This window comes from Neophocaena asiaeorientalis, unplaced genomic scaffold, assembly GCF_003031525.2.
Source record: "Neophocaena asiaeorientalis asiaeorientalis breed wild unplaced genomic scaffold, Neophocaena_asiaeorientalis_V1.1 scaffold264, whole genome shotgun sequence".
Lineage (NCBI taxonomy): Eukaryota > Metazoa > Chordata > Mammalia > Artiodactyla > Phocoenidae > Neophocaena > Neophocaena asiaeorientalis.
This window is the reverse complement of record NW_020185332.1, coordinates 4,663,526-4,690,463: the sequence shown is the minus strand read 5'-3', so window position 1 is coordinate 4,690,463 and position 26,938 is coordinate 4,663,526. Positions and strand designations below refer to the sequence as shown.

The following is a 26,938-nucleotide window of genomic DNA, read 5'->3' as shown; positions in this document are numbered from 1 at the left end:
ATATGACCCAGCAATTCCACTTTTGGGTATATATCCTGAAAAAAAAAAAACACTAATTTGAAAATATACATGCACCCCAATGTTAACAGCAGCACTATTTACAATAGCCAAGACATGGAAGCAACCCAAGTGCCCATCAACAGATGAATGGATTAAGATGTGGTATATATATACAATGGAATATTACTCAGCCATAAAAAAGAATCAAATACTGCCATTTACAGCAATGTGGATGAACCTAGAGAATATTATGCTTAGTAAAATAAGACAGAGAAAGACAAATATATGATATCACTTATATGTGTAATCTAAAAAATAATACAAATGAATGTATATGCAAAAGAGAAACAACTCACAGATGTAGAAAACAAACTTGTGATTACCAAAGAGGACAGGGAAGGAGAAGGGACAAATTAGGGTTATGGGATTAACAGATACAAACTGCTATACATAAAATAGATAAGCAATAAGGATTTACTGTATAGCACAGGGAATTATACCCACTATCTTATAATAATCCATAATGGAGTATAATCTGTAAAAATACAGAATCGCTATGCTGTACACCTGAAACTAACATAATATTGTAAATCAACTATATTTCATTAAAAAAAAAAATCTCTGGAGTAGTCAGTCTGTCTTAACACTGCAATAGTGACATGCTCAGATCCTGAATATCAAGATCTCAGAGATTTCGTTATTAAACAAAGAAAAGAAAACCTAATTCCTAAAACAAAGTAGACAATAACAAGGTAGGAAGAAAACGTGGAGGTCAAGGGGGTTAACTGTTGGAAGTGAACTACAGCCACAGTGCCCTTCGCACTCTCCAGTGGTGTGTTATAATCTATTTCTAAATACTAAATTATATACCAAATATGCTGTATCATAAAACTAACATAAAAAATTAATACTTTCTCTTTGTCAAAATAACTTTATCAGAAAAAGTAGTTTAAAATAAAGTATTTAATTCCATGCTTCTTATAACATGAAATAAACTTTTACCATTACTTACTGTATTGATGGTTTGGGGGTATATTGTTACTTGTAAGAATTTCACTTTTCAGCTGACCCTAAACAAAAAATTTGAATTATAAGAGAATGAAAAAGAAAATGCATACATATTGAGACACACACACACACACACACACACACACACAAATTTGGTCCTAAATATCTTTATTCCCATCTTCGTAATTATTAGTCCATAAGAAAAACACACTGAGCCCTATTTACAGATATATTTCTTTAGAATATTACTTTAGTAGATAACTTTTATAAATTCTAAATATCTGGAAACAAGATTTTAAGACTGTTCCCCTTTGACTTAAAATGTGTATATGTGTACATACATATATACACATATATATATACATACACACACACACACATTCATGAATTAGAATCTCAAACACTTTCTAGACAAAGGCAAATTAACCTAATGTTACAATATCTTTCTGAGAAATAAAAGATAGAATCTTGGAATTAATTCAATTCAGAAAATTCAACTGTTCTTCTCTAAGTAAATAAACATGACTAAGACGGCTTAGCACGCTTAGTTTTGAAGCAATCGTGCACTATTCAAGAGTGCATCATCACAAATGCTTAAAACATTTGCTAAGAACATGTTTTTTAGATCTGAAAGGTATCACCTTTCTTTACAATACTCTTCAAGTAATCATTCTCATAGGAAACTCCACAATGCAACCAGCATGCCATCAAAATGAGAGTGTAAAAAACCATAAACACAGTTTTAATGTGATAGTATAGGTTCTCATCTCACTGTCAAGCAAATGATTTCACAAAGATCTTCAAAATCAAAAGTGCTTTTTTTTAAAGATAGAGTGATTCCAAAAACTGTGTTGCACACTTCTGACTTAGTTACATACAACTTAAACAAAAGACTGATATCCTGTCCTCATTAAAGACCACTATGTAAAACAAATCTAGGGAGTGTGGTTAGCTCTTCAAGGTACGAACTGTAATTACCAAGATGTGTTCCCTTGACTCCGGGTAAGACATGATGCAGTTAACATTCCAGTAGGCACTGAGACTATCAAGCCGTATAAGCTATAGAAGAAAATGGAAAAGGTCAGGTAACTAACACACTGAAATTATGAATCAATATTAAGAGATTATTCTCATGTTCACTACCCCAAAATTCTCCAGTTGCCACTTTGAACTTTTAAAGGAAAGGAGATATTGCAAAAACGGGGGAAAATATATGTATGTTATACAGAGACTTTATTATTAATCTAGCATTTGCTAAATTGTGCTTCCAGGAACACTATTCCCAAGGAGATTCATTCATTCAGTGATCAAATATTTATTGAGAATTTAGTATTTAACAGACTGTAAATATTTCACTGAATAAGAAATACATGATTCAGGACTTCCCTGGTGGCGCAGTGGTTAAGAATCTGCCTGCCAATGCAGGGGACATGGGTTCAAGCCCTGCTCCAGGAAGATCCCACATGTTGTGGAGCAACTAAGCCTGTGTGCCACAACTGCTGAGCCTGCGCTGTAGAGCCCGTGTGCCACATCTACTGAAGCCTGCGCGCCTACAGCCTGTGCTCTGCAACGAGAGACGCCACTGCAATGAGAAGCCCGTGCACCCCAAGGAAGAGTAGCCCCCGCTTGCTGCAACTAGAGAAAGCCCACGCGTAGCAACAAAGACCCAACGCAGCCAAAAATAAATAAATTTATTTAAAAAAAAAAAAAAGAAAGAAAGACATGATTCCTCCAGTGGTTACAAATGGCTGTTTCAAGGGAGGGGTGAGGGGAAAGGATTCTATGATGAACAAAGGTGGGGAAAGCTACATACTAAATATTCTTCTTAAAGATTCACAATGTTTATTAGCATATTTAAAGTACTGTGAAGTCCTGGAGTTTAAAACAAAATAAAATGTACCTGTTTCTACTTTAGTCAGTAATCTTACTTGACCAGAGAATATTTTTTCAACAAATCTGATAGTATCTTAATTACCTAATGCTCCATGAAGTACAAGTTGGGAAACATTAATTTTATTCAGTTTCTTTATATTCTAGGTGAAGAATCTAAACCTCAGAATAGGTAAGTTATTACAGAAGGTTGTCACACAGTAAGTAGCAGAGCCAAAACTGGACCCAAAACTTTTAACCCACATTCCAATGGTATATTATGCTCCATGAATACAATTTGGGAAACATTAATTTTATCCGGTTTCTTTATATTCTAGGTGAATAATCTAAACCTCAGAATAGGTTAAGTGATTACAGAAGGTCACATAGTAAGTAGCAGAGCCAAAACTGGACCTAAAACTTTTAACTCATATTCCAATGGCATATTCTGCTCCATCAAGGTTTCTTGAAGAAAATACATTAAGTGTTTGTACTTAGGAAAATAACTGGATTAAAAAGTCTAGTCTAATACCTTGTATATAATTTTTTCTGCTTCATTTAATATGCACGGAGTCCAGTATTCATTTGCAGTCTAAAAGAAAAAAAAAGAGTTACTTTGAAATGAAGTATATGTATCAACAAAACAGTGCTCTAATAACCGTAACAAAATAACTTGAGAATAAAAAGACATTTAGCTAATGATGGCTAATGTTAGTTACCTGTTTCTTTACATATTTATATTACAAAATCAAAGGAACAGTGAAAATGGAATTGAGGAGGTTCTAATTTAACTGAGTTCATTCATTCAGAAAATAATTACTGAGCTACTCTGTGTCTGTGTGTGGAAGGAACTGGGTATGAATAAAAACAGAGAGCCAGCCTATAAACTATTGAAGAAGGTCCACATTCTTGTAAAAATTAAATAAATAAATAATTATTACGAAGTAGGAAGAAAACCAGGAGAATATGGAAATCACAGCATGACCATGTTTCTACAAAGTCAGCAATGCCAAAAGCTGCTGTGAGATAAACTAAAATAAACTTACTTAAGTGGCCAGGGCATTACCGATGAACTTGCTAAGAGCAGTTTCAGTGGAGCAGTAGAATAAGAGTATAGTGCGTAGGGAGTCATTAGGAGGTGGGGAAATAAAGATAGCAAAGGTAGAGAATTTTCTCACAAACTTAGAAAGAAGAGAAGAAGGCAATAGTTAAATGGGGCCTGGGTGCAGTGGGAGAAGGTTAAGGAGAGGCTTTTTAATTTTAATATAAAAGAGACGCTTGAATGTATTTAAATGCTCAGAAGAAGGAGGTAGGGAAGGGAGAAGAGGGAAGAAGGGTTGAAGATTTAGGAAAGAGAAGGAAATTGACAGAAATAAGGAAGAAAAGGCAAAAGGCAGGAGGGGGTGAGAGAAAAGGGGGAAAAAGGCTCCTAAGGACATGGGGGATGACGGGATCCAGATCAGAGGTGGGAAGATTATCTTAGATATAAAATTTAGTTTGTAAGTGGAAAGATGGAAAGAAGGAATGGCATAGATACAGAAAGAGTTAAGTTTGCTATTATTGTTGTTATAATAGTCAATGTAGTAGTTGAAGCAGAAACTGAACCAGACAATGTACCAAATGCTTTACACAAACTATCTAATTTAATCATCACAAAAACACTAAAATATAGGTACTATTGTATCAATGAATGAAGGCTGGATAGAAGGAAACCAACATGATAACCAGTTCAGTAATGTGTCACAGGTGCTTTGATAAAATATAATGGGGAACATAAAAGAAGGAATGGTAACTTCTAAAAGTGAAGTAAAAAAAAAAAGAATGAGAAAGATGGTAGTATCGGAAGGAACTATTAAAACCTGAATAGAATCACCAGGCAGATTAAGGGAAAAGAATAACGCAGGCAAAGAAAACCAATATGAACAATCTGAGCAAAGATACAGAGGATCAAACAACAGCACACACTAAGGAAACTACACACCATCCTTAGAATGCCTGTTATCAGTCAATGGGAACTGTGTGACTATTTTGTATTTTTCATTTGGTCTTTTAGAATCTCAACATTAAACAGTGAGTTCACTTATGACTAATACTGCTGGTCTCGTTTTTCTGGAACAATTATCTCTCTGCCTTTCAGAACACAGATTCTGGTTTCTTTAGAAGTGTTATAGTATTATTTCTTTTTTATTGAAAGCTACTTCAAATTCATTTTGGAAACAAGCAGAGGATAAACAGTGTATTAAACACTAGCTTCCTTGACTCCCTTTCCTTTGTTTCTCCAGTACCTTTTCTTTCATTTTTCTGCTTTGATCTTCAACTGATGTATACCTCTACTTCTCTGCATGCATGTATCTTCTTAAGGCCTCCATGTAACAATGTCCTTTTTCTGTTTAATAGTCTACTTCTCTTTTTTTTAGTTCGTCTTCTTTCCCTGCTAAGGCCCTCTTCATATAACTAATCAAAAGGCAAAAATGTACCCAGTATGATCTACTGCTCACTGTCCTTAACTTTAAAATATGTTTCCTACCACTTAGTTGTCCATAATAGTAAAAAAATGTCCAACCTGGATATACACACTCTATATCCTTAAAGACCTTTAAGAGGAAAACCAAACTGCATTATAAAATACTTAATCAAAATAAATTAGCTTATGTACATTTCAATATAATAAACAGATACAATGTATAAACTATTTGGAAATTATACTATGGACAATAACATGACTCTATAGAAATCTATCTTCCCCTAATTTACTAAAGATTTAAGATACAGCTTTTAATACTTTCAAAACACTTGTTCTTGATATTTTGAAATCTGTTAAATTCAGAGGTAAACCAAAATAATTACAGACTATAATAAAAGTATCACTAAAAGTTGTAAATTCCTAGAAAAGCTGTAGAAAGATTACACGTAAAAATAAAACAGCTATTTGTAGTAACAGCTGATTTTAGGAAATTCACCCTGTGACTTGAGAATAATATTTCACAGGTTCCACAGAAATTTTAAATAAGGTCACTTTACCAATAGACTGAGTTCTCCCAGTGTGACACCAAATGAAAGAGGCCGCTTTGGATCTGTTACCTATCAAAGAAAAAAAGGTGACATTAAAATATACTGATAGTGAGGGTAAATCCATTCTCCACTCTACAATAGGCAACATAGGACAATGAGTTTAAAAGTAACGCAACCAAATGGATTTGTGTAAAAGAAAGGGAAGGAAGACAGTAACATGGCTGGGATTTTCCATATTTTGTAGGCATGACACTAACATGATACTTTCCTAGTGGAACTATTTTCTTACTAGAAGTGAGAAGATTCACTCACTAGGACTAAACAGACTCTTGTCTACATAGTTTAAAAGAGACAGTCTCTTTATGTATATACCATTAAAGATGTTCTCCACAGATAAATAAAACAAGGAGTTGTAGATAAAACCATGCCACTAAATTATTTTTAAAACATTTAAGATTTTCACATTTAGAAATGTGAACTGTCTATTTAAGCCTTTAATTTCCCGGACACTTTAAAAATGGTTTGTTAGAAGATGCTTCAAGATTCTTAACATTTAAGTTCCTCAATCCCTTAACTCAAAATATGCCAATGTTAAACTTCTATTTCTCATCTTCAATACCTAATTATATTTATACACAGTGCTTAAACTGTGCCATGGTGTGTACGATGTCACTGTTTTCGACATCTCAAAGATGTCCAAAAGTCAGTGTTTTTTGGTCATGAAAGAAAATAGGGAAACTAGAGAGAGGAGAAAAATCATGTTCTAAATCATCCACCACAGACTTGAGTTTAGTCACCTAAATGCATGCTCTGGTATAGCTGCAAAGCACAAAGAGCTTTGTGCGCTTTGTTTTTAATATTAGATATATTATGATTTGTGGCAAAATGTATTTCCCTTCATTCCCATATTCATCTTTTTATACCTATGGATATCAAGCTCAAAATAACTTGCAGCTATTTCAGAAGGAACTTTAATAAAACACAACTCCTCAGCTGCTAATGCACTACCCATAAATTATTGCTATCATACAAAGAACATCTTTATAATAATCATACTTTTCCTCCCCCCATTTCTATATTTTTCACTATCCTTCTAGACACAATAATTAAGGTAATCACATTGAAAGAGGCAACAGAAGGAAGATCCCTTTGTGCTTTTAATTTTTCTCCTTTAGGTTATTTTAATATATTTTGTCGCTGACACCAATTTAAATGTAATTGATATTACTTGTCCCACTCCTATGCATCTCTGTATTTCTTCATTAAAGAGAAAGAAATAATGTACCTTTTGAATTGTATTTGCTCAATAAAAAAGCTTAGTTTAAGTTTAAACTGAGATTATCATTCACCAACATGCCATTAGCTTTAAGAATAATTCTTTTACTTCCAAGATGGGGTGAGTCAATTTTATTTTCCTAAGTTTGTTTTAAACAAGGAGATTTATTATTTTGGTTTTTAGACACTATTTGTTAGCAAAATTCAGTCTAATGACTACAGAATAACCAAAACATAAAAGTCAGTGTAAGATAGAGATGGTGTATCTTGAAAAACTACAAGTGTGTCTTACTGAATATTAAGTTACAAAAGGAACTTATCAGGAAAGTAAAATAAATTCTATACATGGCAGTATGACTTTAATTCAATCCAAACTTAAAGCAAACCAAAAACAAAAAAGAAAGCAAACTCATTTTTGGAAAAGATGAAAAAGCATTTCCAATTTGTTAGGTAAATGAAAAAAATCCAAGGCTTCTCATGTATGTTTCAAACTTTAAGACAAAGCAGTGCCTATTAAGTTCAAAATATTTGTTACATTTTAACTAAAATTAATCAGTAAAATAGTTCTTAATCAACTAATGTTAAACTGTTGCTTATAAGTGAAGTGTGGTTTCTAAATATTGCTACATATGTGTGTGAGTAGCTGTGGGTGTTAAAATCCAACATGGTGGAAAGTAAAGTGAATGAGACTAGCAGCCAACTGACCTGGATTTTAGTCCCCTCTCTACCAACTACCATTATAAACGATTACTTCATCACCTCTGGAAACTAATTTTTTGTTATTAATAAAAAAAATTAGTTCCTTAAAGTTATATTAGTCTAAGTCTTTAAACAAAATTCAAAATAAATGATAGAGAAAAATCTAAAAATCTCTTAAATTAGCTTTAGGAAGGAACATATGGAAGTTTTATGATATATGTACACACATTAATGCTGGATGAAAAAAGCCTAACACAAGGAAGGAGATATGGTAGTGTACTAATCAGGAAAAAAAAACTATCTTGGATTCAAAATTGCTATTTATGGGCAAATCAAGAATTAATGTCATAAAATACACACTTAATTACTAACTTAAACCAAGTAAACTAAGTTACTTACATCATCTTCATATTTAATGTGAATGTCTGTGATTTTTACTTGTACATTTTTAATTACTTGAGTTGCCAATTTTTCCAACAATGTATCCTTTTTGGCTTCTTTTGGTTTATCTATAAAAAACAGGAAAATACAAGTTCAAGACTTGAAATTCTCCAACAGAGGGCAGAGAGCAGAAGCAAGAAGAACTACAATTCTGCAGCCTGTGGAAGGAAAACCACATTCACAGAAAGACAGACAAAATGAAAAGGCAAAAGTCTTTGTACCAGATGAAGGAACAAGATAAAACCCAAGAAATGAAGTGGAGATAGGCAACCTTCCAGGACAAGAATTCAGAATAATGATAGTGAAGATGATCCAGGACCTCAGAAAAAGAATAGAGGCAAAGATCGAGAAGATGCAAGAAATGTTTAACAAAGACCTAGAAGAATTAAAGAACTGACACCTAGAAGAGTTAAAGAACAAACAATCAGAGATGAACAATATAATAACTGAAATGAAAAATACACTAGAAGGAATCAACAGCAGAATAACTGAGGCAGAAGAATGGATAAGTGACCTGGAAGACAATGGTGGAATTCACTGCCACAGAAGAGAATAAAGAAAAAAGAATGAAAAGAAATCAAGACAGCCTAAGACATCTCTGGGACAACATTAAACACAATGACATTCACACTATAGGGGTCCCAGAAGAAGAAGAGAGACAGAAAAGACTTGAGAAAATACTTTAAGACATTATAGTCAAAAACTTCCCTAACATAGGAAACGAAATAGCTACCCAAGTCCCGGAAGCACAGAGAGTCCAGGCGGGATAAACCCAAGGAGAAACAAGCTGACACACATAGTAATAAAATTGACAAAAATCAAAGAAAAATTATTGAAAGCCACAAGGGAAAAACGACAAATAACATACAAGGGAACTCTCATAAGGTTAACAGCTGATTTCTCAGCAGAAACTCTACAAGCCAGAAGGGAGTGGCATGATACATTTAAAGTGATGAAAGGGAAGAACCTACCACCCAGATTACTCTACCCAGAAAGGACCTCATTCAGATTCGACAGAGAAATCAAAAGCTTTACAGACAAGCAAAAGCTAAGAGAAATCAGCACCACCACACCAGCTCTACATATAAATATACATGCACCCAACATAGGAGCACTTCAATACATAAGGCAACTGCTAACAGCTATAAAAGAGGAAATCAACAGTAACATAGTAATAGTGGGGGACTTTAACACCTCACTTACACCAATGGACAGATCATCCAGACAGAAAATTAACCAGGAAACACAAGCTTTAAATGACACAATTGACCAGAGAGGATTACTTAATATTTATAGGACATTCCATCCAAAAACAGCAGATTACACTTTCTTCTCAAGTGCACAAGGAACATTCTCCCAGATAGCAATCTTGAGGAAAAAAAATGGAGCTGGAGGACTGAGACTCCCTGACTTCAGACTATACTACAAAGCTACAGTAATCAAGACAATATGGTACTGGCACAAAAACAGAAATATAGATCCATGGAACAGGAGAGAAAGCCCAGAGATAATCCCACACACCTATGGTCAACTAATCTATGACAAAGGAGGCAAGGATATACAATGGAGAAAAGACAGTCTCTTCAATAAGTGGTGCTGGGAAAACTGGACAGCTACAGGTAATAGAATGAAATTAGAACACTCCATAACACCATACACAAAGTGAACTCAAAATGGATTACAGACCTAAATGTAAGACCGGACACTATAAAACCCTTAGAGGAAAACATAGGAAGAACACTCTTTGACATAAATCACAGCAAGATCCTTTTTAATCCACCTCCTAGAGTAATGGAAATAATAACAAAAATAAACAAATGGGACCTAGTGAAACTTAAAAGCTTTTGCAAAGCAAAGCAAACTACAAACAAGACGAAAAGACAAACCTCAGAATGGGAGAAAATGTTTGCAAACAAATCAACAGACAAACGATTAATCTCCAAAATATATAAACTGCTCAAGCAGCTCAATATTAAAAAAACAAACCAAATCAAAAAATGGTCAGAAGGGCTTCCCTGGTGGCGCAGTGGTTGACAGTCCGCCTGCCGATGCAGCGTTCACGGGTTCGTGCCCCGGTTTGAGAAGATCCCACATGCCGCGGAGCAGCTAGGCCTGTGACCCATGGCTGCTGAGCCTGCACGTCCGGAGCCTGTGCTCCGCAACGGAAGAGGCCACAACAGTGAGAGGCGTGCGTATCGCAAAAACAAAACAAAACAAAAAGTGGTCAGAAGACCAATCAAAAAATGGACAGAAGACCTAAATAGACATTTCTCCAAAGAAGACATACAGATGGCCAAGAAGCACAAGAAAAGCTGCTCAACATCACTAATTATTACAGAAATGCAAATCAAAACTACAGTGAGGTATCACCTCACACCAGTTACAACAGGCAACATCAGAAAATCTACAAACAACAAATGCTGGAGAGGGTGTGGAGAAAAGGGAACCCTCTTGCACTGCTGGTAGGAATGTAAATTGATACAGCCACTATGGAGAACAACAGTATGGAGGTTCCTTTAAAAACTAAAAATAGAATTACCATATGACCCAGCAATTCCACTACTGGGCATATACCCAGAGAAAACCATAATTCAAAAAGACACATGCACCCCAATGTTCACTGCAGTACTATTTACAATAGCCAGGTCATGGAAGCAACCTAAATGCCCATCGACAGAGGAATGGATAAAGAAGATGTGGTACATATATATGAGGGAATATTACTCAGCCATAAAAAGGAACAAAAGTGGGTCATTTACAGAGACATGGATGGATTTAGAGATTGTCATACAGAGTAAGTCAGAAAGAGAAAAACAAATATCATATATTAATGCATATATGTGGAACCTAGAAAAATGGTACAGATAAACCGGTCTGCAGGGCAGAAATAGAGACACACGTGTAGAGAACAAACGTATGGACACCAAGGCGGGGAAGTGGCGGGGGGGGTGGTGGTGTGACAAATTGGGAGATTGGGATTGACATATATACACTAATCTGTATAAAACAGATAACTAATAAGAACCTGCTGTATAAAAAATAAATAAAATAAGATTCAAAAAAAAAGAGTTGAAATTCTCACATAGTTCATAATCAATGACCAAACGATAGCTAAGGCACTACTCAATGGAAATTACAACCTATTCCAGTGTCCTTCTTTTATTTTAGATTTTAGATTTTAATATGCATTTCCAAATTAAAACTTATTTTTGAAGTTACATCGTAATCTAACATTCATTTGACCTTTGAAGACAGAAATTAAGTGGCAATGTGTATAAATAACACATGGCATAAAAACTACTTTTACCTACCTTTTGAGCGATCAAGACCTTTAAAAGGTTTCTTAAAATGTTTTTTGTGCTTTTTACGTTTACGTCCTTCTCAGTGGAAGCATTTTAGTGAGAAAAGGATAAAATTCAAGTTAGCAGACGAGAGGACAGAAAAGAAAACAAGAGACTTCTTCCTGACAGCAAATTTTGGTACAACTCACCTTACTTTATTCTAAACTGATCTGTTATTTCAATACAAGCAGAAATTCACAAACCTTCTTTAGTCTAGAATAACCTTTAATCTAGAAAATAACTTGGTAGGTGCAATTATACAAAAATTGTGTAAAATAGCCATACAGAATGCCCTTTATAATATTTATGACTGCTTACAGTATGAAGTTTAATGTTTCATTTCAGCATTACCAAAATATTGGAAATGTAATAATGACAGGATAAAAAGACTTTCAGAGAAAGGTTTTGATAAGTGTGTGGTAGGAACACAGGAACACAAATGAAATGAATGGGTAGGCTGCCGACAGATGACTTCCTCTGGATGATACACCTCACAAGCAGAATACTTTAATAACTTGAGGACATAAAGAATACAAAAAGGGCAAAAAAAGTACATGGACTTGTACACTGAAATTAGCTTAATAATTCCTTTAACACCTCATCCACTTTTATTTGGCACTGCCTCACTTCATGGCATTAACCCAAACCTATCTTACCCAACTTACAAATCGTTACATTCAACTGCCTATTACACATCAACTCCAGTCCACGCTCTTGGGGCAGCCTCTGTATGGTCTCCCCTGCCTCCAGTCTCCACTGTTACCTCCAACCTAACATCCTTCTATACCGCCACCAGACTTGCATCTTCTAAAATACTATTCAGGCCTGTTAATTCCCTGCTCAAAATTCTTTTAAAGGCTCTCTGCAGCCTGCCAGATAAAATGAGAAAGTGTTTGCATGACACAAAGGTCCTTTCATGATCCGACCCCTATCACCCTGTCCTGTTCTATCTCCTGCCACTCATCCTTGCACTGGATACTTCAGGAATACTACTTACACTTTCCAAAACAAACCGTAACTTTCTAATGCCTAATGCCTCATGCCTCTACATGTTTCATTCCCTGAACTTGCTTTCCTCTCCCTGAAGTTCTTTACCAGGCAAATTCCTAGGAGGCTTCCAAATCTCAGGTCCAGCACTACAGCCTGTGTGAAGCCTTCTTTGACTCTTCCAAGCATCTCCAAGGCCATCTACCCCTGCACCTTATATAGACTTCCATTAAGCATTGATTACACTGTATTTGAAGTGTTTGCACAACTGTCTTGTTACCAGGCAGGAGTGTTCATTAGGACAGGAATTATCCTAACATCTAGGCACAAAGCACATGATACGTATCTGTTCAAATGAATCAAAAAAATCCACATCTGAACATTATAATAAAAATATAAGCTCAGTTAATGTTACATATATTTGAGAGAATATACATGATATTTAGCTTAAAATTTTAAATTCGTTCTTCCTTGATATTTTAAAGCAAATGGTCCTGTCACTACAAAAAACAAAGAATCAAATCCTGGATTTTAAGAATAAAACCCTAAGTTTCAAGAAGAAAATATTTAATAAACGTATAACAAAATCTGGACTTTGCTATTACCAGTAGTTCTTGTCACAGTGATGTTCCCTAAGTCTTTTTCATTTATAAATTAAACATTCAGAAAAAGACTAAGTTCTCAACGAAATACCATTTGAAAAGAAACAGCTAAGAAAGCCAGAGTAACCCTGAAAACCATCCCACTTAAGTAGAAAGCTTTCGGAGACAGGAGTTCAGCTGCCTGGGTTTAGAATCTACCATAACTCACTCTTCTCACCTGACCTATTATCTTTCTGGTTTCACATTTGTTCTAGCACCTTGTTCTGTCTTTGATCTCAGTGTTAGATGCACCACATTTAAACATCTTCAAATAGTTGCAAAATCTAATCTGAGTACTACATATTTCTTTAGAGAGAGTTTCTGTTTAATCAGATGGACAATAAATTCATGATCCCCAGTCACCGTCTAAAGCCGTTCTCAAATGTTTTGGTCTCAGGGTTCCTTTAACACACTTACAATTTAATAGCTTTTCATTAGTGTGGGTTACAGCTATTGATATTTACCATATTGGAAATCAACACTGAAAATCTTTTTAATATTAACTCATTAAAAAACCCATTATGTGATAGTACAGTTAACATGTATTTATGAAAAATAACTATATTTTCCAAACAAAAAGTTGTAGTGAGAAGGGTGGCATGGTTTTACAATCTTACAAATGTCTTTAATGTCTGGCTTAGTAGAAGACTGCTGGATTCAAATATCTGCTTCTGCCTTTGCTCTTTTGGTATATGTTGTTTAGATTGAAGTATGTGAAGAAAATCTGACCTAACTACAGATATGTAATACGAAAAGGAAGGAACATCTTCACGGTCTTTTCATGCAATTATGGATACTACACCAAACTCAACTAGTGATAGCTTCTTAAAGTTGCACCTTGGAAACTGAAACTCTATCAGTGTATCTTTCGTCTGAATTAAAATCAGTCTACCTTGCTCTTTTATACATTCATAATTTTTTACCACGCACTGATAATATGGAAATATTGCTTCACTGAATTATGCAGATCTTACAAACACTGAGTCACTTTATTATTTAATATCAAAAATCACATTGTTAACACCACCACAACTCTCATCAGAAAAGTCTTTTAAGTATGGGAAGCCATCAAGCTCAAAGTGGCAAATACAAATTCCCCAAAATTCTAATTTTTGTTCAGAAACTCAAATCTTTTTGCTGGCAACAAACACTGTCAGTTGTTTTTTCTTAAAGTTGTATTGTTGAAATGTCTACCAAACACCCAAATCTGAGTAATAATAGTCTGTCAGCCATTCTTCCAAATAAAATGGCTTTCCAGGAAAAAAGCAACTGGTTTCACTGACAACCCAAACAACTGCACAAGTATTTTTCCTTGAGACAATTATCCTGCTTCAGTCTGCAGAAGTACCTTGTGTATGCTTCCTCTTTTGTCACGAAACTTCAAAGACACATATGCTCAAGAGCTGTAATTTATTAAAATTAAAATTTTTCTACTTCATCAATGATATTCTTAAGTAAAATTGGTGCTTTTTCCATTTTATTTTGTTTTTTACTGTGAGTGATTGGTAAGGAACAATACAATGGCTCCTAATAGTATAGTTTAGTGCCACTGCCTCGATTCGTGCTAAGGCAGTCAGCAATTTTACACAACATTATTTCTGCACCATCAGCACCAATGTCAACATAGTGAAACATCAAATAATGTCTTAGCATTATTATGAAAATAGTTTTGACTTTTTGAAAACCACTGCTCTAGAAGTTTTGGGTTGTTTGTTTGTTTTTTAACGAGGAAGGAATATACACTCAAACTGAAAACAACGAAAGGATTATAAAGTACACACAAAGTCCTGGACAACTAAAGATATCATCAACAAACTTATTCTCATTTCAGAATCATCAAATTCTAGGCCTAGTTTTTTTATCCAGGCTAATATACCTTTTTGGAATAAAAGGAAACTCTGAATCAATGAGGTTTTACTTTATAGTGACCTCTGTCTGTTTTGTTTTGTTTTCAGCAATGCTGCCCAATGATTTTGTTACAAGTTTGAATGGGCCAGTGGAATTCATTTGTATCCTGGAGGCAGGTTGCTCCTAGTAGGATCAGAAAACACTGCCCCTGGCAGACTACAGAAAGCTGGTTCAATTACAACCTACAAAACTGGACAGTGAACCATGAGTATCCCCATGCTATCTTTTATATTAAACAAAGTGACTCAAAGACAAATTAACATAGTCAGCCACACTTACTCAAGGGGCAAATTTGTACAAAGAGAAACTCTTTTCAGGGTAATTTCATTCAATGCTGTGAAAACTGCATGCAACTTATTCTTCCATTTGTCATAATGAACCTAAACATTAAAGAAGTTTCTAGCAGCAAAAGTAATTATATCAGGGCTTCCCTGGTGGCGCAGTTCGAAAAAAAAAAAAAAAAAAAAAAAAGTAATTATATCATAGTGCTTATTATTGTTTACATTTTGAGATAGAGACCCCACATGCCATTTAATCAAAAGAAATTTTAAGTGTGACTGAGCTAATATAACAAATTCCTGAAAAGTTATAGGGAATACAGTTAAATAAATCAAATTACTGTGTAAAATATTAGAAATTATTATTTTAATGCGCTTGGTAAACTTCCTAGGATACAAAAGAATCCTACTGTAAATCCTAAAGCAGTGAGCCTTCAAATTTGCCTTTTGTGAGGCTGTCCAGGACAGTACTCTACAGGTGCCTCCAAAGCTACTACAGAGGTGAAGCACATCAGGGAGGACATGAGAAGAAAGTCACAGAAACATCTCTTATCAAGGTTCTAAATAAAGTCTCACTCAAAAAATAAAAGTTTCCAATTTATTGCTTTTTACAAAGTCTGAAAACCACTGCTATAGGAGAGGAATTGCTTAATTGAGAAACTACTATTCTACAGAACTAAAGTCAAAAAGGCAGTCCAGATCTGAAAGTTATCTATAGATCAAACTGTAAGCTTCATAAGGGCAGTGGATTGTGTCTGTTTCACCTCATGAATATTCAGCATCCAGCATAGTGCTTGCTACTAGAAGACATTAAGTATTTAGTGAATGAATAAAATGCTGAAGGTAGAGAAAAGGAAATGATGGTAAAGGGGAAAAACATGAATTACATTTCCATATTTTCTAAAAGGATGACACGTCATATGAACTCCATTAAAAGCACAAGCATGGATAAGAATATAATTTTGTATGTAGCTGAATATAATTAACCATGCATACCCACCAGGCTTGATGTCCTTGTAAACAAAGTTTTCCAAGCCATATATGAACTCCCCTGAATGTGCGCCTGCATCCGCATGGCAGCGATAACCAAAATGCAAAGCGTTTAAAAGACACCTTTAATTTTACACATAAAATATGTCTAAACTTAGTTCAAAGAATTAGAAATCATGTAACAGAACAAGTAAAATCCAGTGACACCAAAACAACTTACTTCTAAGGAAATATTTTCAGTGACACCATTTTCATTCTTTCAACATATAAACTTTGTTTTCATAACATTAAAACAAAAATTCTTAATAATTAAAATTATAATAATAATTTCAAATTAAGCAAAACAGACAAATATCAATTATGGCTAATGTCTCATTGATTTGCCAAATTTTCAAAGAAAGCAAAAATCTGCTGTTTTGGTTCCCTTTTTCCCCACCATTTTGCCCATTTTCAGAATGAAATATTGCTGTGATATTTATGCTAATTTTAGAGTCAGCTGAAATGAATTCATCTTACTTTAGTGTATGTTCCCTTTCAGACACATTGTCTGAATCCCTTCTATCCATTCTTGTCAGTGATGGCTAGGTAGCACCATCTTCCATTTCCCTCCTCAAATCCAGCCTAAACACCACTACAAGCTTACCTTCCTAAAACACAGCTGTGATCACATCACTCTCCGGATTTTTTTTTAAAAAGTAAAACTTACTTTCTCACTGACTACCAATTAAAGTCCATTATAAACCAGAGTCAAGAGCCAGACTGAGTTCAAATTCTAGCTCTGTCATTTTCTAGCAGCATAACCTAGAACAAGTTATTTAACTTCCAGCTTTCTCAACTATATAATGGGAACAATAAAAGCCTTTATATCATAGAATTATGACAATTAAATGAGTAAGCTGACATAAAGCATTTTGAAGAGTGACCCGCAAATAGTAAATTCTCAATAATTATCGTCATCACCATCATGGCATTCAAATCTCTTAAAACTGACCTAAACTTAGCTTTCCAACTCACGTCCGGCTGTGCTATCAAACTTCCAAATTCTTAGCTGCTCCCCATACATGCTCTACATTTTTTCTTTTCACTGTCCCCTTTACCATCACTGTCCCCTTTACCTAGAATGCCCTCTCTCCTTTCTGCATACTCATCCTTTAGACTCAGCTGAAATATATACCATCACAGTGTCCACCCTGATCTCTGGCTGAACGTAATATGCCCATTATGAACTCCCGTAACACTCTTATCTATACCTCTTTGGTAAGACTCAACACTCTCTCTTATTTATCACTATACATGAAGTCTTTCAACAGTAGGCTCCAGGAATTTTCTAATTTTTGTGTTTCCAACAATCTGTTGAACAGAATAGCATCAGACTTCTCAAAAGTACCTGGAAGTTAGAAGATGTTGCCTTCAAAATTCTAATTTTAAACCCAGCATTCCATCCCCAGCCAAATCAAACAAGTATGGAAGTAAATTACAAATCTTTCAGACTTGAAAGGATTTTTAAAATTATATCCAGTGTATCCTTTCTTAAAAGCTATTAGAAATGTTCTAGCAAAACAAAGGAACAAACTAAAAAAGAACAAAAGGCAAGGGACCCAATGAATTAAAACAGAAGAGCAGCAAAGACCAGTTCCAGGATGACAATTATGCAGCAGAACTAAAAAAACAACCAGTTCAGAGAAAGATCTCCAAGAGGGACAGGGGGACAAGGAGAGGACCAACGAATGGGTTTGGCCAATTGGAAAATAACACTGATAGTCATATGATAAATAGATTTCATGTAGTACACAAAAAGAATTGAAGATAAATTTACAAAGAAGACCAGGCAAATAGGAAAGAAGCATTTACAAATTCAAGAAAAACAAAAGGCTACATAGCAAAGTAAATATAATCACAGTACATTATTTGACCTATGCAGTGAATAATAATTATATTGTCATAGTAATGTAAAATTTGACTCGTAATTGGACAAAAATTATGAAAGAACCATATTGTGAGAAGATAGAAAGGGGAATTTAGGGTGAAAAAATTGTAGGAGAGGTGAACTCCTTAACTACTATAACAGGAAATCCATGATAGTGCCTTACATTAATACATTAGACAACAAAGAAAGTTAATATTTCTAAAATAGATGGTTCCCTCTAAGGAGTGGGTCTAGAGGGTAGAGAATGGTGGAATACGAAACTGACATTTTTCATCGTAAGTCTTTTTGGAAAAACTATTTGATTTTAGAGTTAATGTTAACTCTAAAATTTTAGAGTTTTTGATAAAATTAACATTTTAAAATACAGAATCTATATAGTGTTTAAAAATCTTTTGGCCTCACTAGGAATTTAATATTTCCCTTTACTTTACAATAGCCTTTCCAGGAAAATAAACTCACTACAATGAAATAAAAGAAGAAAAATATCAAGAAAGTTTATTTTTACAGTTAAGGAAGCTCTCTAGAAATGAATTTATAGTTATATTTCAATTTTCTTTTTTTCCCACATAATAGTGGGCAGTACTTTAACAAATGAAACAAATTAAGTAAAAATAATTTTTTAAAGCAGATCAGCCTGAGGACTCTATTTTCATTTTTATCATCTGGTGCTTATAATTGAATCACTTCCTCTCCTTACCTCCTAGTCTCTATACATACACGATAGTGCTTTTAAAACCAATAAATAAGTGGAAAAATAATAAGTATGAAAAATAAAGTATGGTAATCAAGTCAAAACTATTAATTAATAATGGTGAAATAGAAAGCACCTGAAGCCCAGGGTTGTCTTATCATTCGTACGAATAACATTACATGAACGTAGGATCCATATTCACACAAACTAGAAAAAATACTTATATGCAGTCAAGATAATTAAATGTATTTCTTGACAATTAAAGGAAAAAAACCTCTATCAACATATTTCCCAATTCCTGAATTCATCTTTTATACTCAAAACATTTTTCTGACAAATCTAATGTAATAATGTTAAAACTGAGTTTCACTTTCTGAATTTTAGTTCTACCCAAAAAAACCTAAATTTTATCATCCAAGAAGCTACAATGTAATGATTATATATTATATAAGCCTAACAACCCTATTTACACAAGCTTAATAGTACAGATGTTCATCCCCTATATATTTATCAAATCATCCTTAATAGCCTCTCTGCCAGACACAAACATGTAAGTTTCCTAAGTACTGAAAACCCAGGAGTCAAAATTTCATAGGCACTTAATACAAAATGTATAGCAGGTTATCATTTTGCTGACTGTCAACTACTAAAACAGGAGAGAGTATATACCATGCTTTTTCTTATAGTTCACTGGAAACACTAAAATATTTTTTAAGCAATCACAGCTATTTCCATTCCAAATTAAAAAAAATAATGAGTTTGGGGTTTATTTCTCAAGAGGGAAAATATAACTTAATTATACATATTATAAATTATTATAAGTGTATAACTACATGTTATAGCAATATATCCAAGCATATATAAATACACCTATTGATGACTACATATAATTATATACATTTGTGTTAAGAAAACAGATTTAATCTGAATTGATTCAAGAAAGACATAAAATTTTAGTGCTCTCCAAGCCTTTTTCCTCATTTTTATAAAACTACTTCTAATTAACCAAAATTGAATAAAAAGAAATACTCACACTGAACTGTCATAAAACAAAACCACTACCACCTTGCTTTATCTGGTACATAAAAGTACTAGAAATGAAGAAAACTGTTTTCATGGAAATATAGATCTTTACGTTTCAGCAGAAACATAAGATATAGTTAAATATGAAAAGCGAAAGGAAAAAACATGTTTAGGCTTTTAAAAAATTCTACCATTAAGACAGCCTCTGTATTTTAAGTATTTTAGTACTTTTTTGTAAAAGAATAATTCTGAGTAAGATAAAAACACTTGTGGCAAAAAGAATTAGAATCATTAATAAAGAATTTTAATCAGCAAGCTATTTTTAAGAGAGATTTCTTATTGATTTAAATAAATATCAGCAGCTTAAGCTAGGAAAGATACCTTATTATAATATCTAAACATAATTTTTGTCATTTCTAACTCAACATTTGCCATACCTTTTAAGAGAGACCAAAGAAAAATGCCTTAGCATTTCTAGTACCATATTCTTTCATCACAGAAATATATAAACATGCTACCGAATGACACAAAAATGATGTAAAATGCTATAACTCTCACACCCCAATCTGCAATTGGGGTATGATTTGACTTGAAAGAGAAAACCAAACTTGGAAAGGCTTGGAAAACTCCTTCAACTCACCATCCTACAGACTACGCTTTTTCATCCTATCCTCATTGTTGCTCCATAAAGCAAATTAAAATACTCACCAGATTTATTTTTAGATAAAAACAAAACATTGAAACTTGAGACAAGATGTTAAAATGCTGAAATCTGAAAAATCAAGTTTTTAAAACGATCATGTATAATATAAAGAGAAAGCTAGGAAAAGAATTACAGCACCATTTCCTCTAAACATTATTTCACTATATTAATATACCAAACCTTATTATCTTTCAACAACACGTGTGAAAATGCAGACAAAGAAACCATTAACCTTTGGGAAAAACAAACAGGCTTGCAAGAACTCAAAGAATTTGGGAAGTCTCCATTAAGTAGCACAGTAGAAATGACTGGTAAGAAAAGTAAGAAAATTTAACTGGCAGTGAGATAAAATAATCACAAAGGCAGTGATTCCCAAGTGTGTGTCATTAAAATCTTTACACTCAATATTGTGAGATATGATTTTAAAAGAAAATTCTTTCTTTGGAACTACAACTTATGAAGGCCTATGAAAGAACCCTCTTTACAGAGCATTAAATAGATCTAAAATATAGGTATATGTACATTTATCTAAAACATAAACTTATTGTACCTTTCTCTGCTGCTTTTTGAAGGGCTTCTTCAATTCGGGATAACTCTTTCTGTTTAATATCTTGCAAGGATTTTTCTTCCTTTTCAGCATCATATTTAATACCTAAAAATGTATAGTTAATTCACACATCAAGAAAGGCAATTAATAAATAAATAAGAAAAGTTCAGGCTCATTATAATATTGTATTGTGTAATAAGTAATTTTTTGTAAGTCAAAAAACATTTATATTCTTTAGATTGGTTTTACAAAAAGCTTAAACATAAATGATTCCTATTTATTTACAAAGCTTATATCAAAAGGAAAAGGACAGAAGGAAAGGAATTAAAGGGAGAAAGAAGATAGGAAAAAGGATATTTGGGGAAAAGGGTGAGTAGAAAGGTGAAAGGGAGGCACAAAGAAAAAGCTGAAAGTATACCAAAAAATTTCCAGTTATTATATCTGAGTGGTAAAATTTTGAGTAACTACAAGAAACATGTAATATTCAATACCCGCTGGTATCAATGTAAGATTGCTGAAAAGACTTTCAGAAAGTAATTCAAGAACATGTATCAACAATCATAAAACATATATATCCTTTTAATCTAGTAATCTCATTTTTGATCATGTATCCTAAGGAAGTAACACAAAATGAGTAAGATATCTATAAGAAGGAGGAGTTTATAATGTTCACTATAATAGCAAAAAACAGTTGGCAGACCTTAATGGAATATCATATAGCCTTTCAAAATTGTCACTATCACCATGAAAACTGTGAAACATATCAAAAATATATATATTAACCAAAAAAGCCAGATCCATGTTGTATATATGATAAATGCTACAACAAATCAAGCATGTATACAGTAAAGACTGGAAAACAAAACGTAAAAATAAAAATTGTTTCTTTTATGGTTGAGAAAATATAAGTAATTTTCCCCTAAAATACCCAAACTTTTCTTAACATTATATTGTACTCAAACTGGAAAAACATTAATAATGAAACATATCACTTTAAAAAACATCAGTACTTTAAAAATTAAAATACTATAGTTTATAATGAAAAAAATTATCTACTTTACACACATTTTTGAAAGAACATTCACTCAAAATCAGAAGCAACAAAACGGGAAAAAAAATTTTCCAGTCTGTAGATTAACACATTTTTAAAAACTTATTTACTTTTATTCCCAAAAGTAAAAGTCTAATGTATCTCAACTTAATAGGAAGCCTTAGTTGTAGAATAATTATTCGTTGACAATAGAATAAATTTCAAAAATGGTTGAAATTATTCTTTCCAACAATAGCATAAAAATATTTTATATAAAATGTGGCAATATATGTGTATCTGTAAAATGTATGTATTGTATATGTGTACATATATGAATATGATTAGTTTATTTCTATTAGCTTCTTTTTTACTAAACATATTAAGATACTTAACGTAGTTAACAATTTAATTTTACTATGATGCTATATAATTTTACTATGATGTTTACTATAATGCTTATAAACCTAAAATAACATACTTGCCCCAGGGACAACAAGCAGATATAATCCCTCTAGGGTCGCAACAACAGCTTCTCCATAAAGGTTCTTCCAAGGAATCTTCAAAGTTAATTTATCTAAAGGAACATAATTTCAACCTTCTTATTTGGATGCTCAAGAAGATATACATTTCTCACTTTTCATTAAGAGAAAAAGTACACAAAACCCTTCACACATATAGTATGTACATCACTCAGAAAAAAAAGAAAAAAAAACCCAACACAGTTTAAAACATCTTTTCCATATTATATTACCATTAAGGTGACTATTCACATTGTGCTTTATATTTTCAAACTTTTTGATAACTATTAATTCATTTAATATTCCCAAACCGTAAGAAAAATGAGGCAACTATTACTTCAGTTTTGAAAAAAAAGGAAACTCAGTCCCAGACAGGTTAAATTATATGCTTAAGTCCACCCAAGTCATCAATGTAACCAGAACTGATGGTCTGAATATTGTACATGCTGTTCTAGCCACACCTACAACTTCATCTCTACAGCATTAGTATAAAAAAAAAAAATCTGTTCAAGATCTCAGGAATTGAAGCAGCAACACAGAGAAGAGTACCAAAGGAATAGAACTTTGACAGTATGCAAATTGCTACAACTGGAAGAGGCCAACCCTAAAGACAAGGTATACTGTTTTATGGTTACTAGTATTATGAGTTACAGGAGTTCAGACCAGTTATATTCCAAATATCTACTTATAAATCTCATGAAAGGCAGAACGCATCTTCTCTCTTAGAAACAATGGTATTAATATCAGGTCCTGCAGAAATTTACCTACAGAAACTTTCTCACCCATAATAATAGATGAACTATGGCCCTAACTGTCACTAAGCCAAGTTTGGAGTTTTACGGGAAAAAGCTACGCAAAGCAGGAGAGAAGACAAAAAGGACATATTCTCAGCTAAATTTTGAAATGGGCAAAATCTGTCTTTGGTATCTTTCCACATTTATTTCTTTACTCTCTTCCCAATCTTCAGTATGCCCTCTTTCCAGGTCTCCAGGTAGCCAATGTCCCAATCTGCCCTCAACTGTATTAGAACAATTCTATCCAAACCTTTTCTACCCCACAGTTTTCCATGTTCCAAAATTAAATACCTTCTCTCATCACAATTTAAAAAACAATGACCCTACAGTCATTATACTGAGAGCTATAGTTCTCTCAGTGCTGCCGATCAGACTCTTAAGACAAAGAATCTGATTCAACTAAATCATGCTAATATGCGAATGACTAAGCTACTTATACCACCAGAATCATTGGCACTTTTAAATAAAGATGCTGAAAGCTCAAAAAATTGTTAAACAGGATAAGAAGCTGAAGAGGAAATAAAATAATGCAATGCAAAGGGAGGATATCTTGATTCACCTGAATGGCTATGGACGCAAGCCAGTTTTAGCTGGGAATCTCATACCAAGGTTAAAATCTCCAATTATTTCTCCATCTAAATTTTAATTTTTCTCCAGCTTATAAAACTGATGAGTTTCTTAAATGGTTCCCACTTCAGAGGACCTAAAGGTAATGCCTAGAGGTAGTCATTTCTAAGTCTGTTGATTTTATAGTGAGTACCACATATATTTATAATGGATAGTGTTTTATTTGTAGTTATCTCACCAACTCCTAAAAACTGATTTGATTGCCTTCTTGGTGAGCATGAGACTGAAGAAGTGGGAAATGCCCCTTTAATATACCAAAAAGAGATTACCTATTCTCTAAACCTTTTCTTCTCTCCTTTTACCCTAACTCATTATCCTCCCATCCTTAATTATTCTGTATTCCACTGAAATTAAGTTATGTTACTACCTTCCTTTTATAGATCACAAAATTTTTTTAATTTTTAAGTAAAAGGAGTATCCACAAATATGTCTAGCTCTTAGAAAACCAAAACATCCTTGAGCCCACTTAGCCACACTAACTCTACAGGTTAGGTATAATATTTTAGCCTAACAGTAATTTAATAACTAATATAAATGCTCCATAAACCCAAAAACAGGGATAAGTAGAAAGAAAATATGCTTTGCATCCTTACATGTAAAGGGTCTCTCATAATTCAGTGAGCAACCTTGAAGGAAGCCATTAAATTCTTATAATACTTTAAAAGCAAAGAGAAAAAATTCTGAACCATTAGAAAACCTCTTCCAAAATATAAGTCTAGTTGTAATAATATAATGAATAACGTAAAAGTTCTTTAGTCAAATATAACTCATCCAGTACCCCGGAAATGACACTGCAATATTTTGTACTAATTTTAGATCTCTGTAACTTCTTTAAGGACAAAGATATATTTAGCCTTGCTTCTCCCACAGCAATGTATCTCAAAGGGAAAAGAATGAATGAATGGCTATAACTTCACTCAAGGATTTCGATTAAGCATGTAGGGCTACAACAATACTTCTAGCACATTGCTAAACATCACCACCTCACAAAGCACAAGGCTCTGTGTAACAGACGAACAAAAAATCTAACGGGAGCCCTAGGGATACTTTCGATCTAAGGAAAATTTTTTCAAGGAAAATTTAAAAATTTTTATAAAACGAACACATATATATGATATAATGTAGATTCACAGAAGTATTCAAGTAATTACTAAGAGATACTAGAACAGTAAAAGCCTCCTCTGAATACAAAATAATGAATGAAGAAGGAAAGTGATGTGGTGAAGTAGCAGGGTGATGGGGATAGAAGGACGGATGGTGGCATAAGTGAAAATTCTAAAGTAAGGGTAAGTCATGTAGGGTGGTAATTTATATTTCTTAAAAAAGTAAAAACCAAGTAGTATGGACTAGTTGAAAGGACTTGATATATTAAACTTCCTATTAAAAAATTTCTCCAACAAAGATGCATGCTTAGTTATGGCTGATTTTAGTGTAAGAGTTCAGCTGCAAAGGAAGACTTTCTGCTTAGCAAAACATATCCTCTATGCCACACTGCTGCACAATGTATCAAGTGAAATGGCTGAACAAAATATGAGGGAAATAAGCTACACTTAAATTCTCTTTACTAGAGTTTGCAAATTACGCTACTTTGACATATGAAGAAAAATCACACAAAATTTGCATTTCGATTTCGAAAATGAAGATATTTTTGTGTGGCGGAACCAAGCCTGAAAACCATCATTGCAGTTCAAATGTCCTTCCACTTTAGAGGGTAATTTTCTAATCTTTTGTCAAAAACTTTGATGTATGTACTAGGTATAGTATACATTAGGCTGAGAACTCAGAAAGCTCTAATCAACATAAACCAAAAACCTCTCACATTTTTTTCAAGCTATAAATGATGTTTGAGATTAAATAACAGGAACAATAAACTAAAAGGACGAAGAAAAATTCAAATGAAGAGTGAAGTACTTACCAATTTGGCCAGCCCTGACTTTAAAAGGAACATCCAATTCACTCTTCAGAAGAAAGAGAAAAGATTAAAGAACATCTTAAATTATTAAGCTCCCACCCAAATCATCTTTCTATCATAATTTAAATACACAATCATCTCTAAGGAAAAACAAAATAAATTTTCTATATTTGAGTAACTCATAAAGGATATGTTTCTCAGCTGAAAAAAAAAGTTTTTATTAACTTACACTTGACTTTAAAGAAAGAATTCATAAGAGAAGCAAAATTATAAATAAGAACAACAGAAAAAGAGTTTGTAGTTAAAGAAAGTAATTGCATAAACTGGTTAGTTGTTTTAATAAACCAAACCAAGCCAGATGGAAATTCCATGAATTTTTGAAGTAAAAGGTGGACACTGCTTATGTGAAATACTAAAAGGAAGGAAAAGGAAGATTCTTTTCACTTAAATAAGTTGAAAACAATCTTCTTCAAGTAAAATATTCTGTAAATGAATAAACAAATCTTTAAAGGCAGATTCCCAACATATTATCTACCATATTAGCATTTACTTTAGATAAGTTACTAACAGGTACCAATCAATAACGATGAACTTTCACTCATCTAGATTCCAAATCACTAGAAAGTTCAAATAACTTTTTTATTCACAGAGTACTGAACAATAACTGATAATCACAACGTTCGCTTGAGTCTTTAAAATAATTAAAAATTCAACCAG

The 26,938-nt window shown here is 33.3% G+C and overlaps 1 protein-coding gene across 3 annotated transcripts in view; it reads right to left on the bottom strand.

Moving 5' to 3' along the window:
- VPS13C (vacuolar protein sorting 13 homolog C) overlaps nt 1-26,938 on the bottom strand; it is a 173,977-nt gene that overhangs the window by 129,034 nt on the left and 18,005 nt on the right. For all 3 annotated transcript variants that reach the window (XM_024735158.1, XM_024735160.1, XM_024735159.1), the window contains exons 3-10: nt 26,225-26,267; nt 22,849-22,944; nt 21,344-21,445; nt 8,263-8,372; nt 5,899-5,958; nt 3,410-3,469; nt 1,987-2,067; nt 1,013-1,070 (exon numbers count right to left, since the gene is read on the bottom strand). In XM_024735158.1, coding sequence (XP_024590926.1) covers nt 1,013-1,070; nt 1,987-2,067; nt 3,410-3,469; nt 5,899-5,958; nt 8,263-8,372; nt 21,344-21,445; nt 22,849-22,944; nt 26,225-26,267 — 610 coding nt within the window. The remainder of the gene's footprint in view (nt 1-1,012; nt 1,071-1,986; nt 2,068-3,409; nt 3,470-5,898; nt 5,959-8,262; nt 8,373-21,343; nt 21,446-22,848; nt 22,945-26,224; nt 26,268-26,938) is intronic.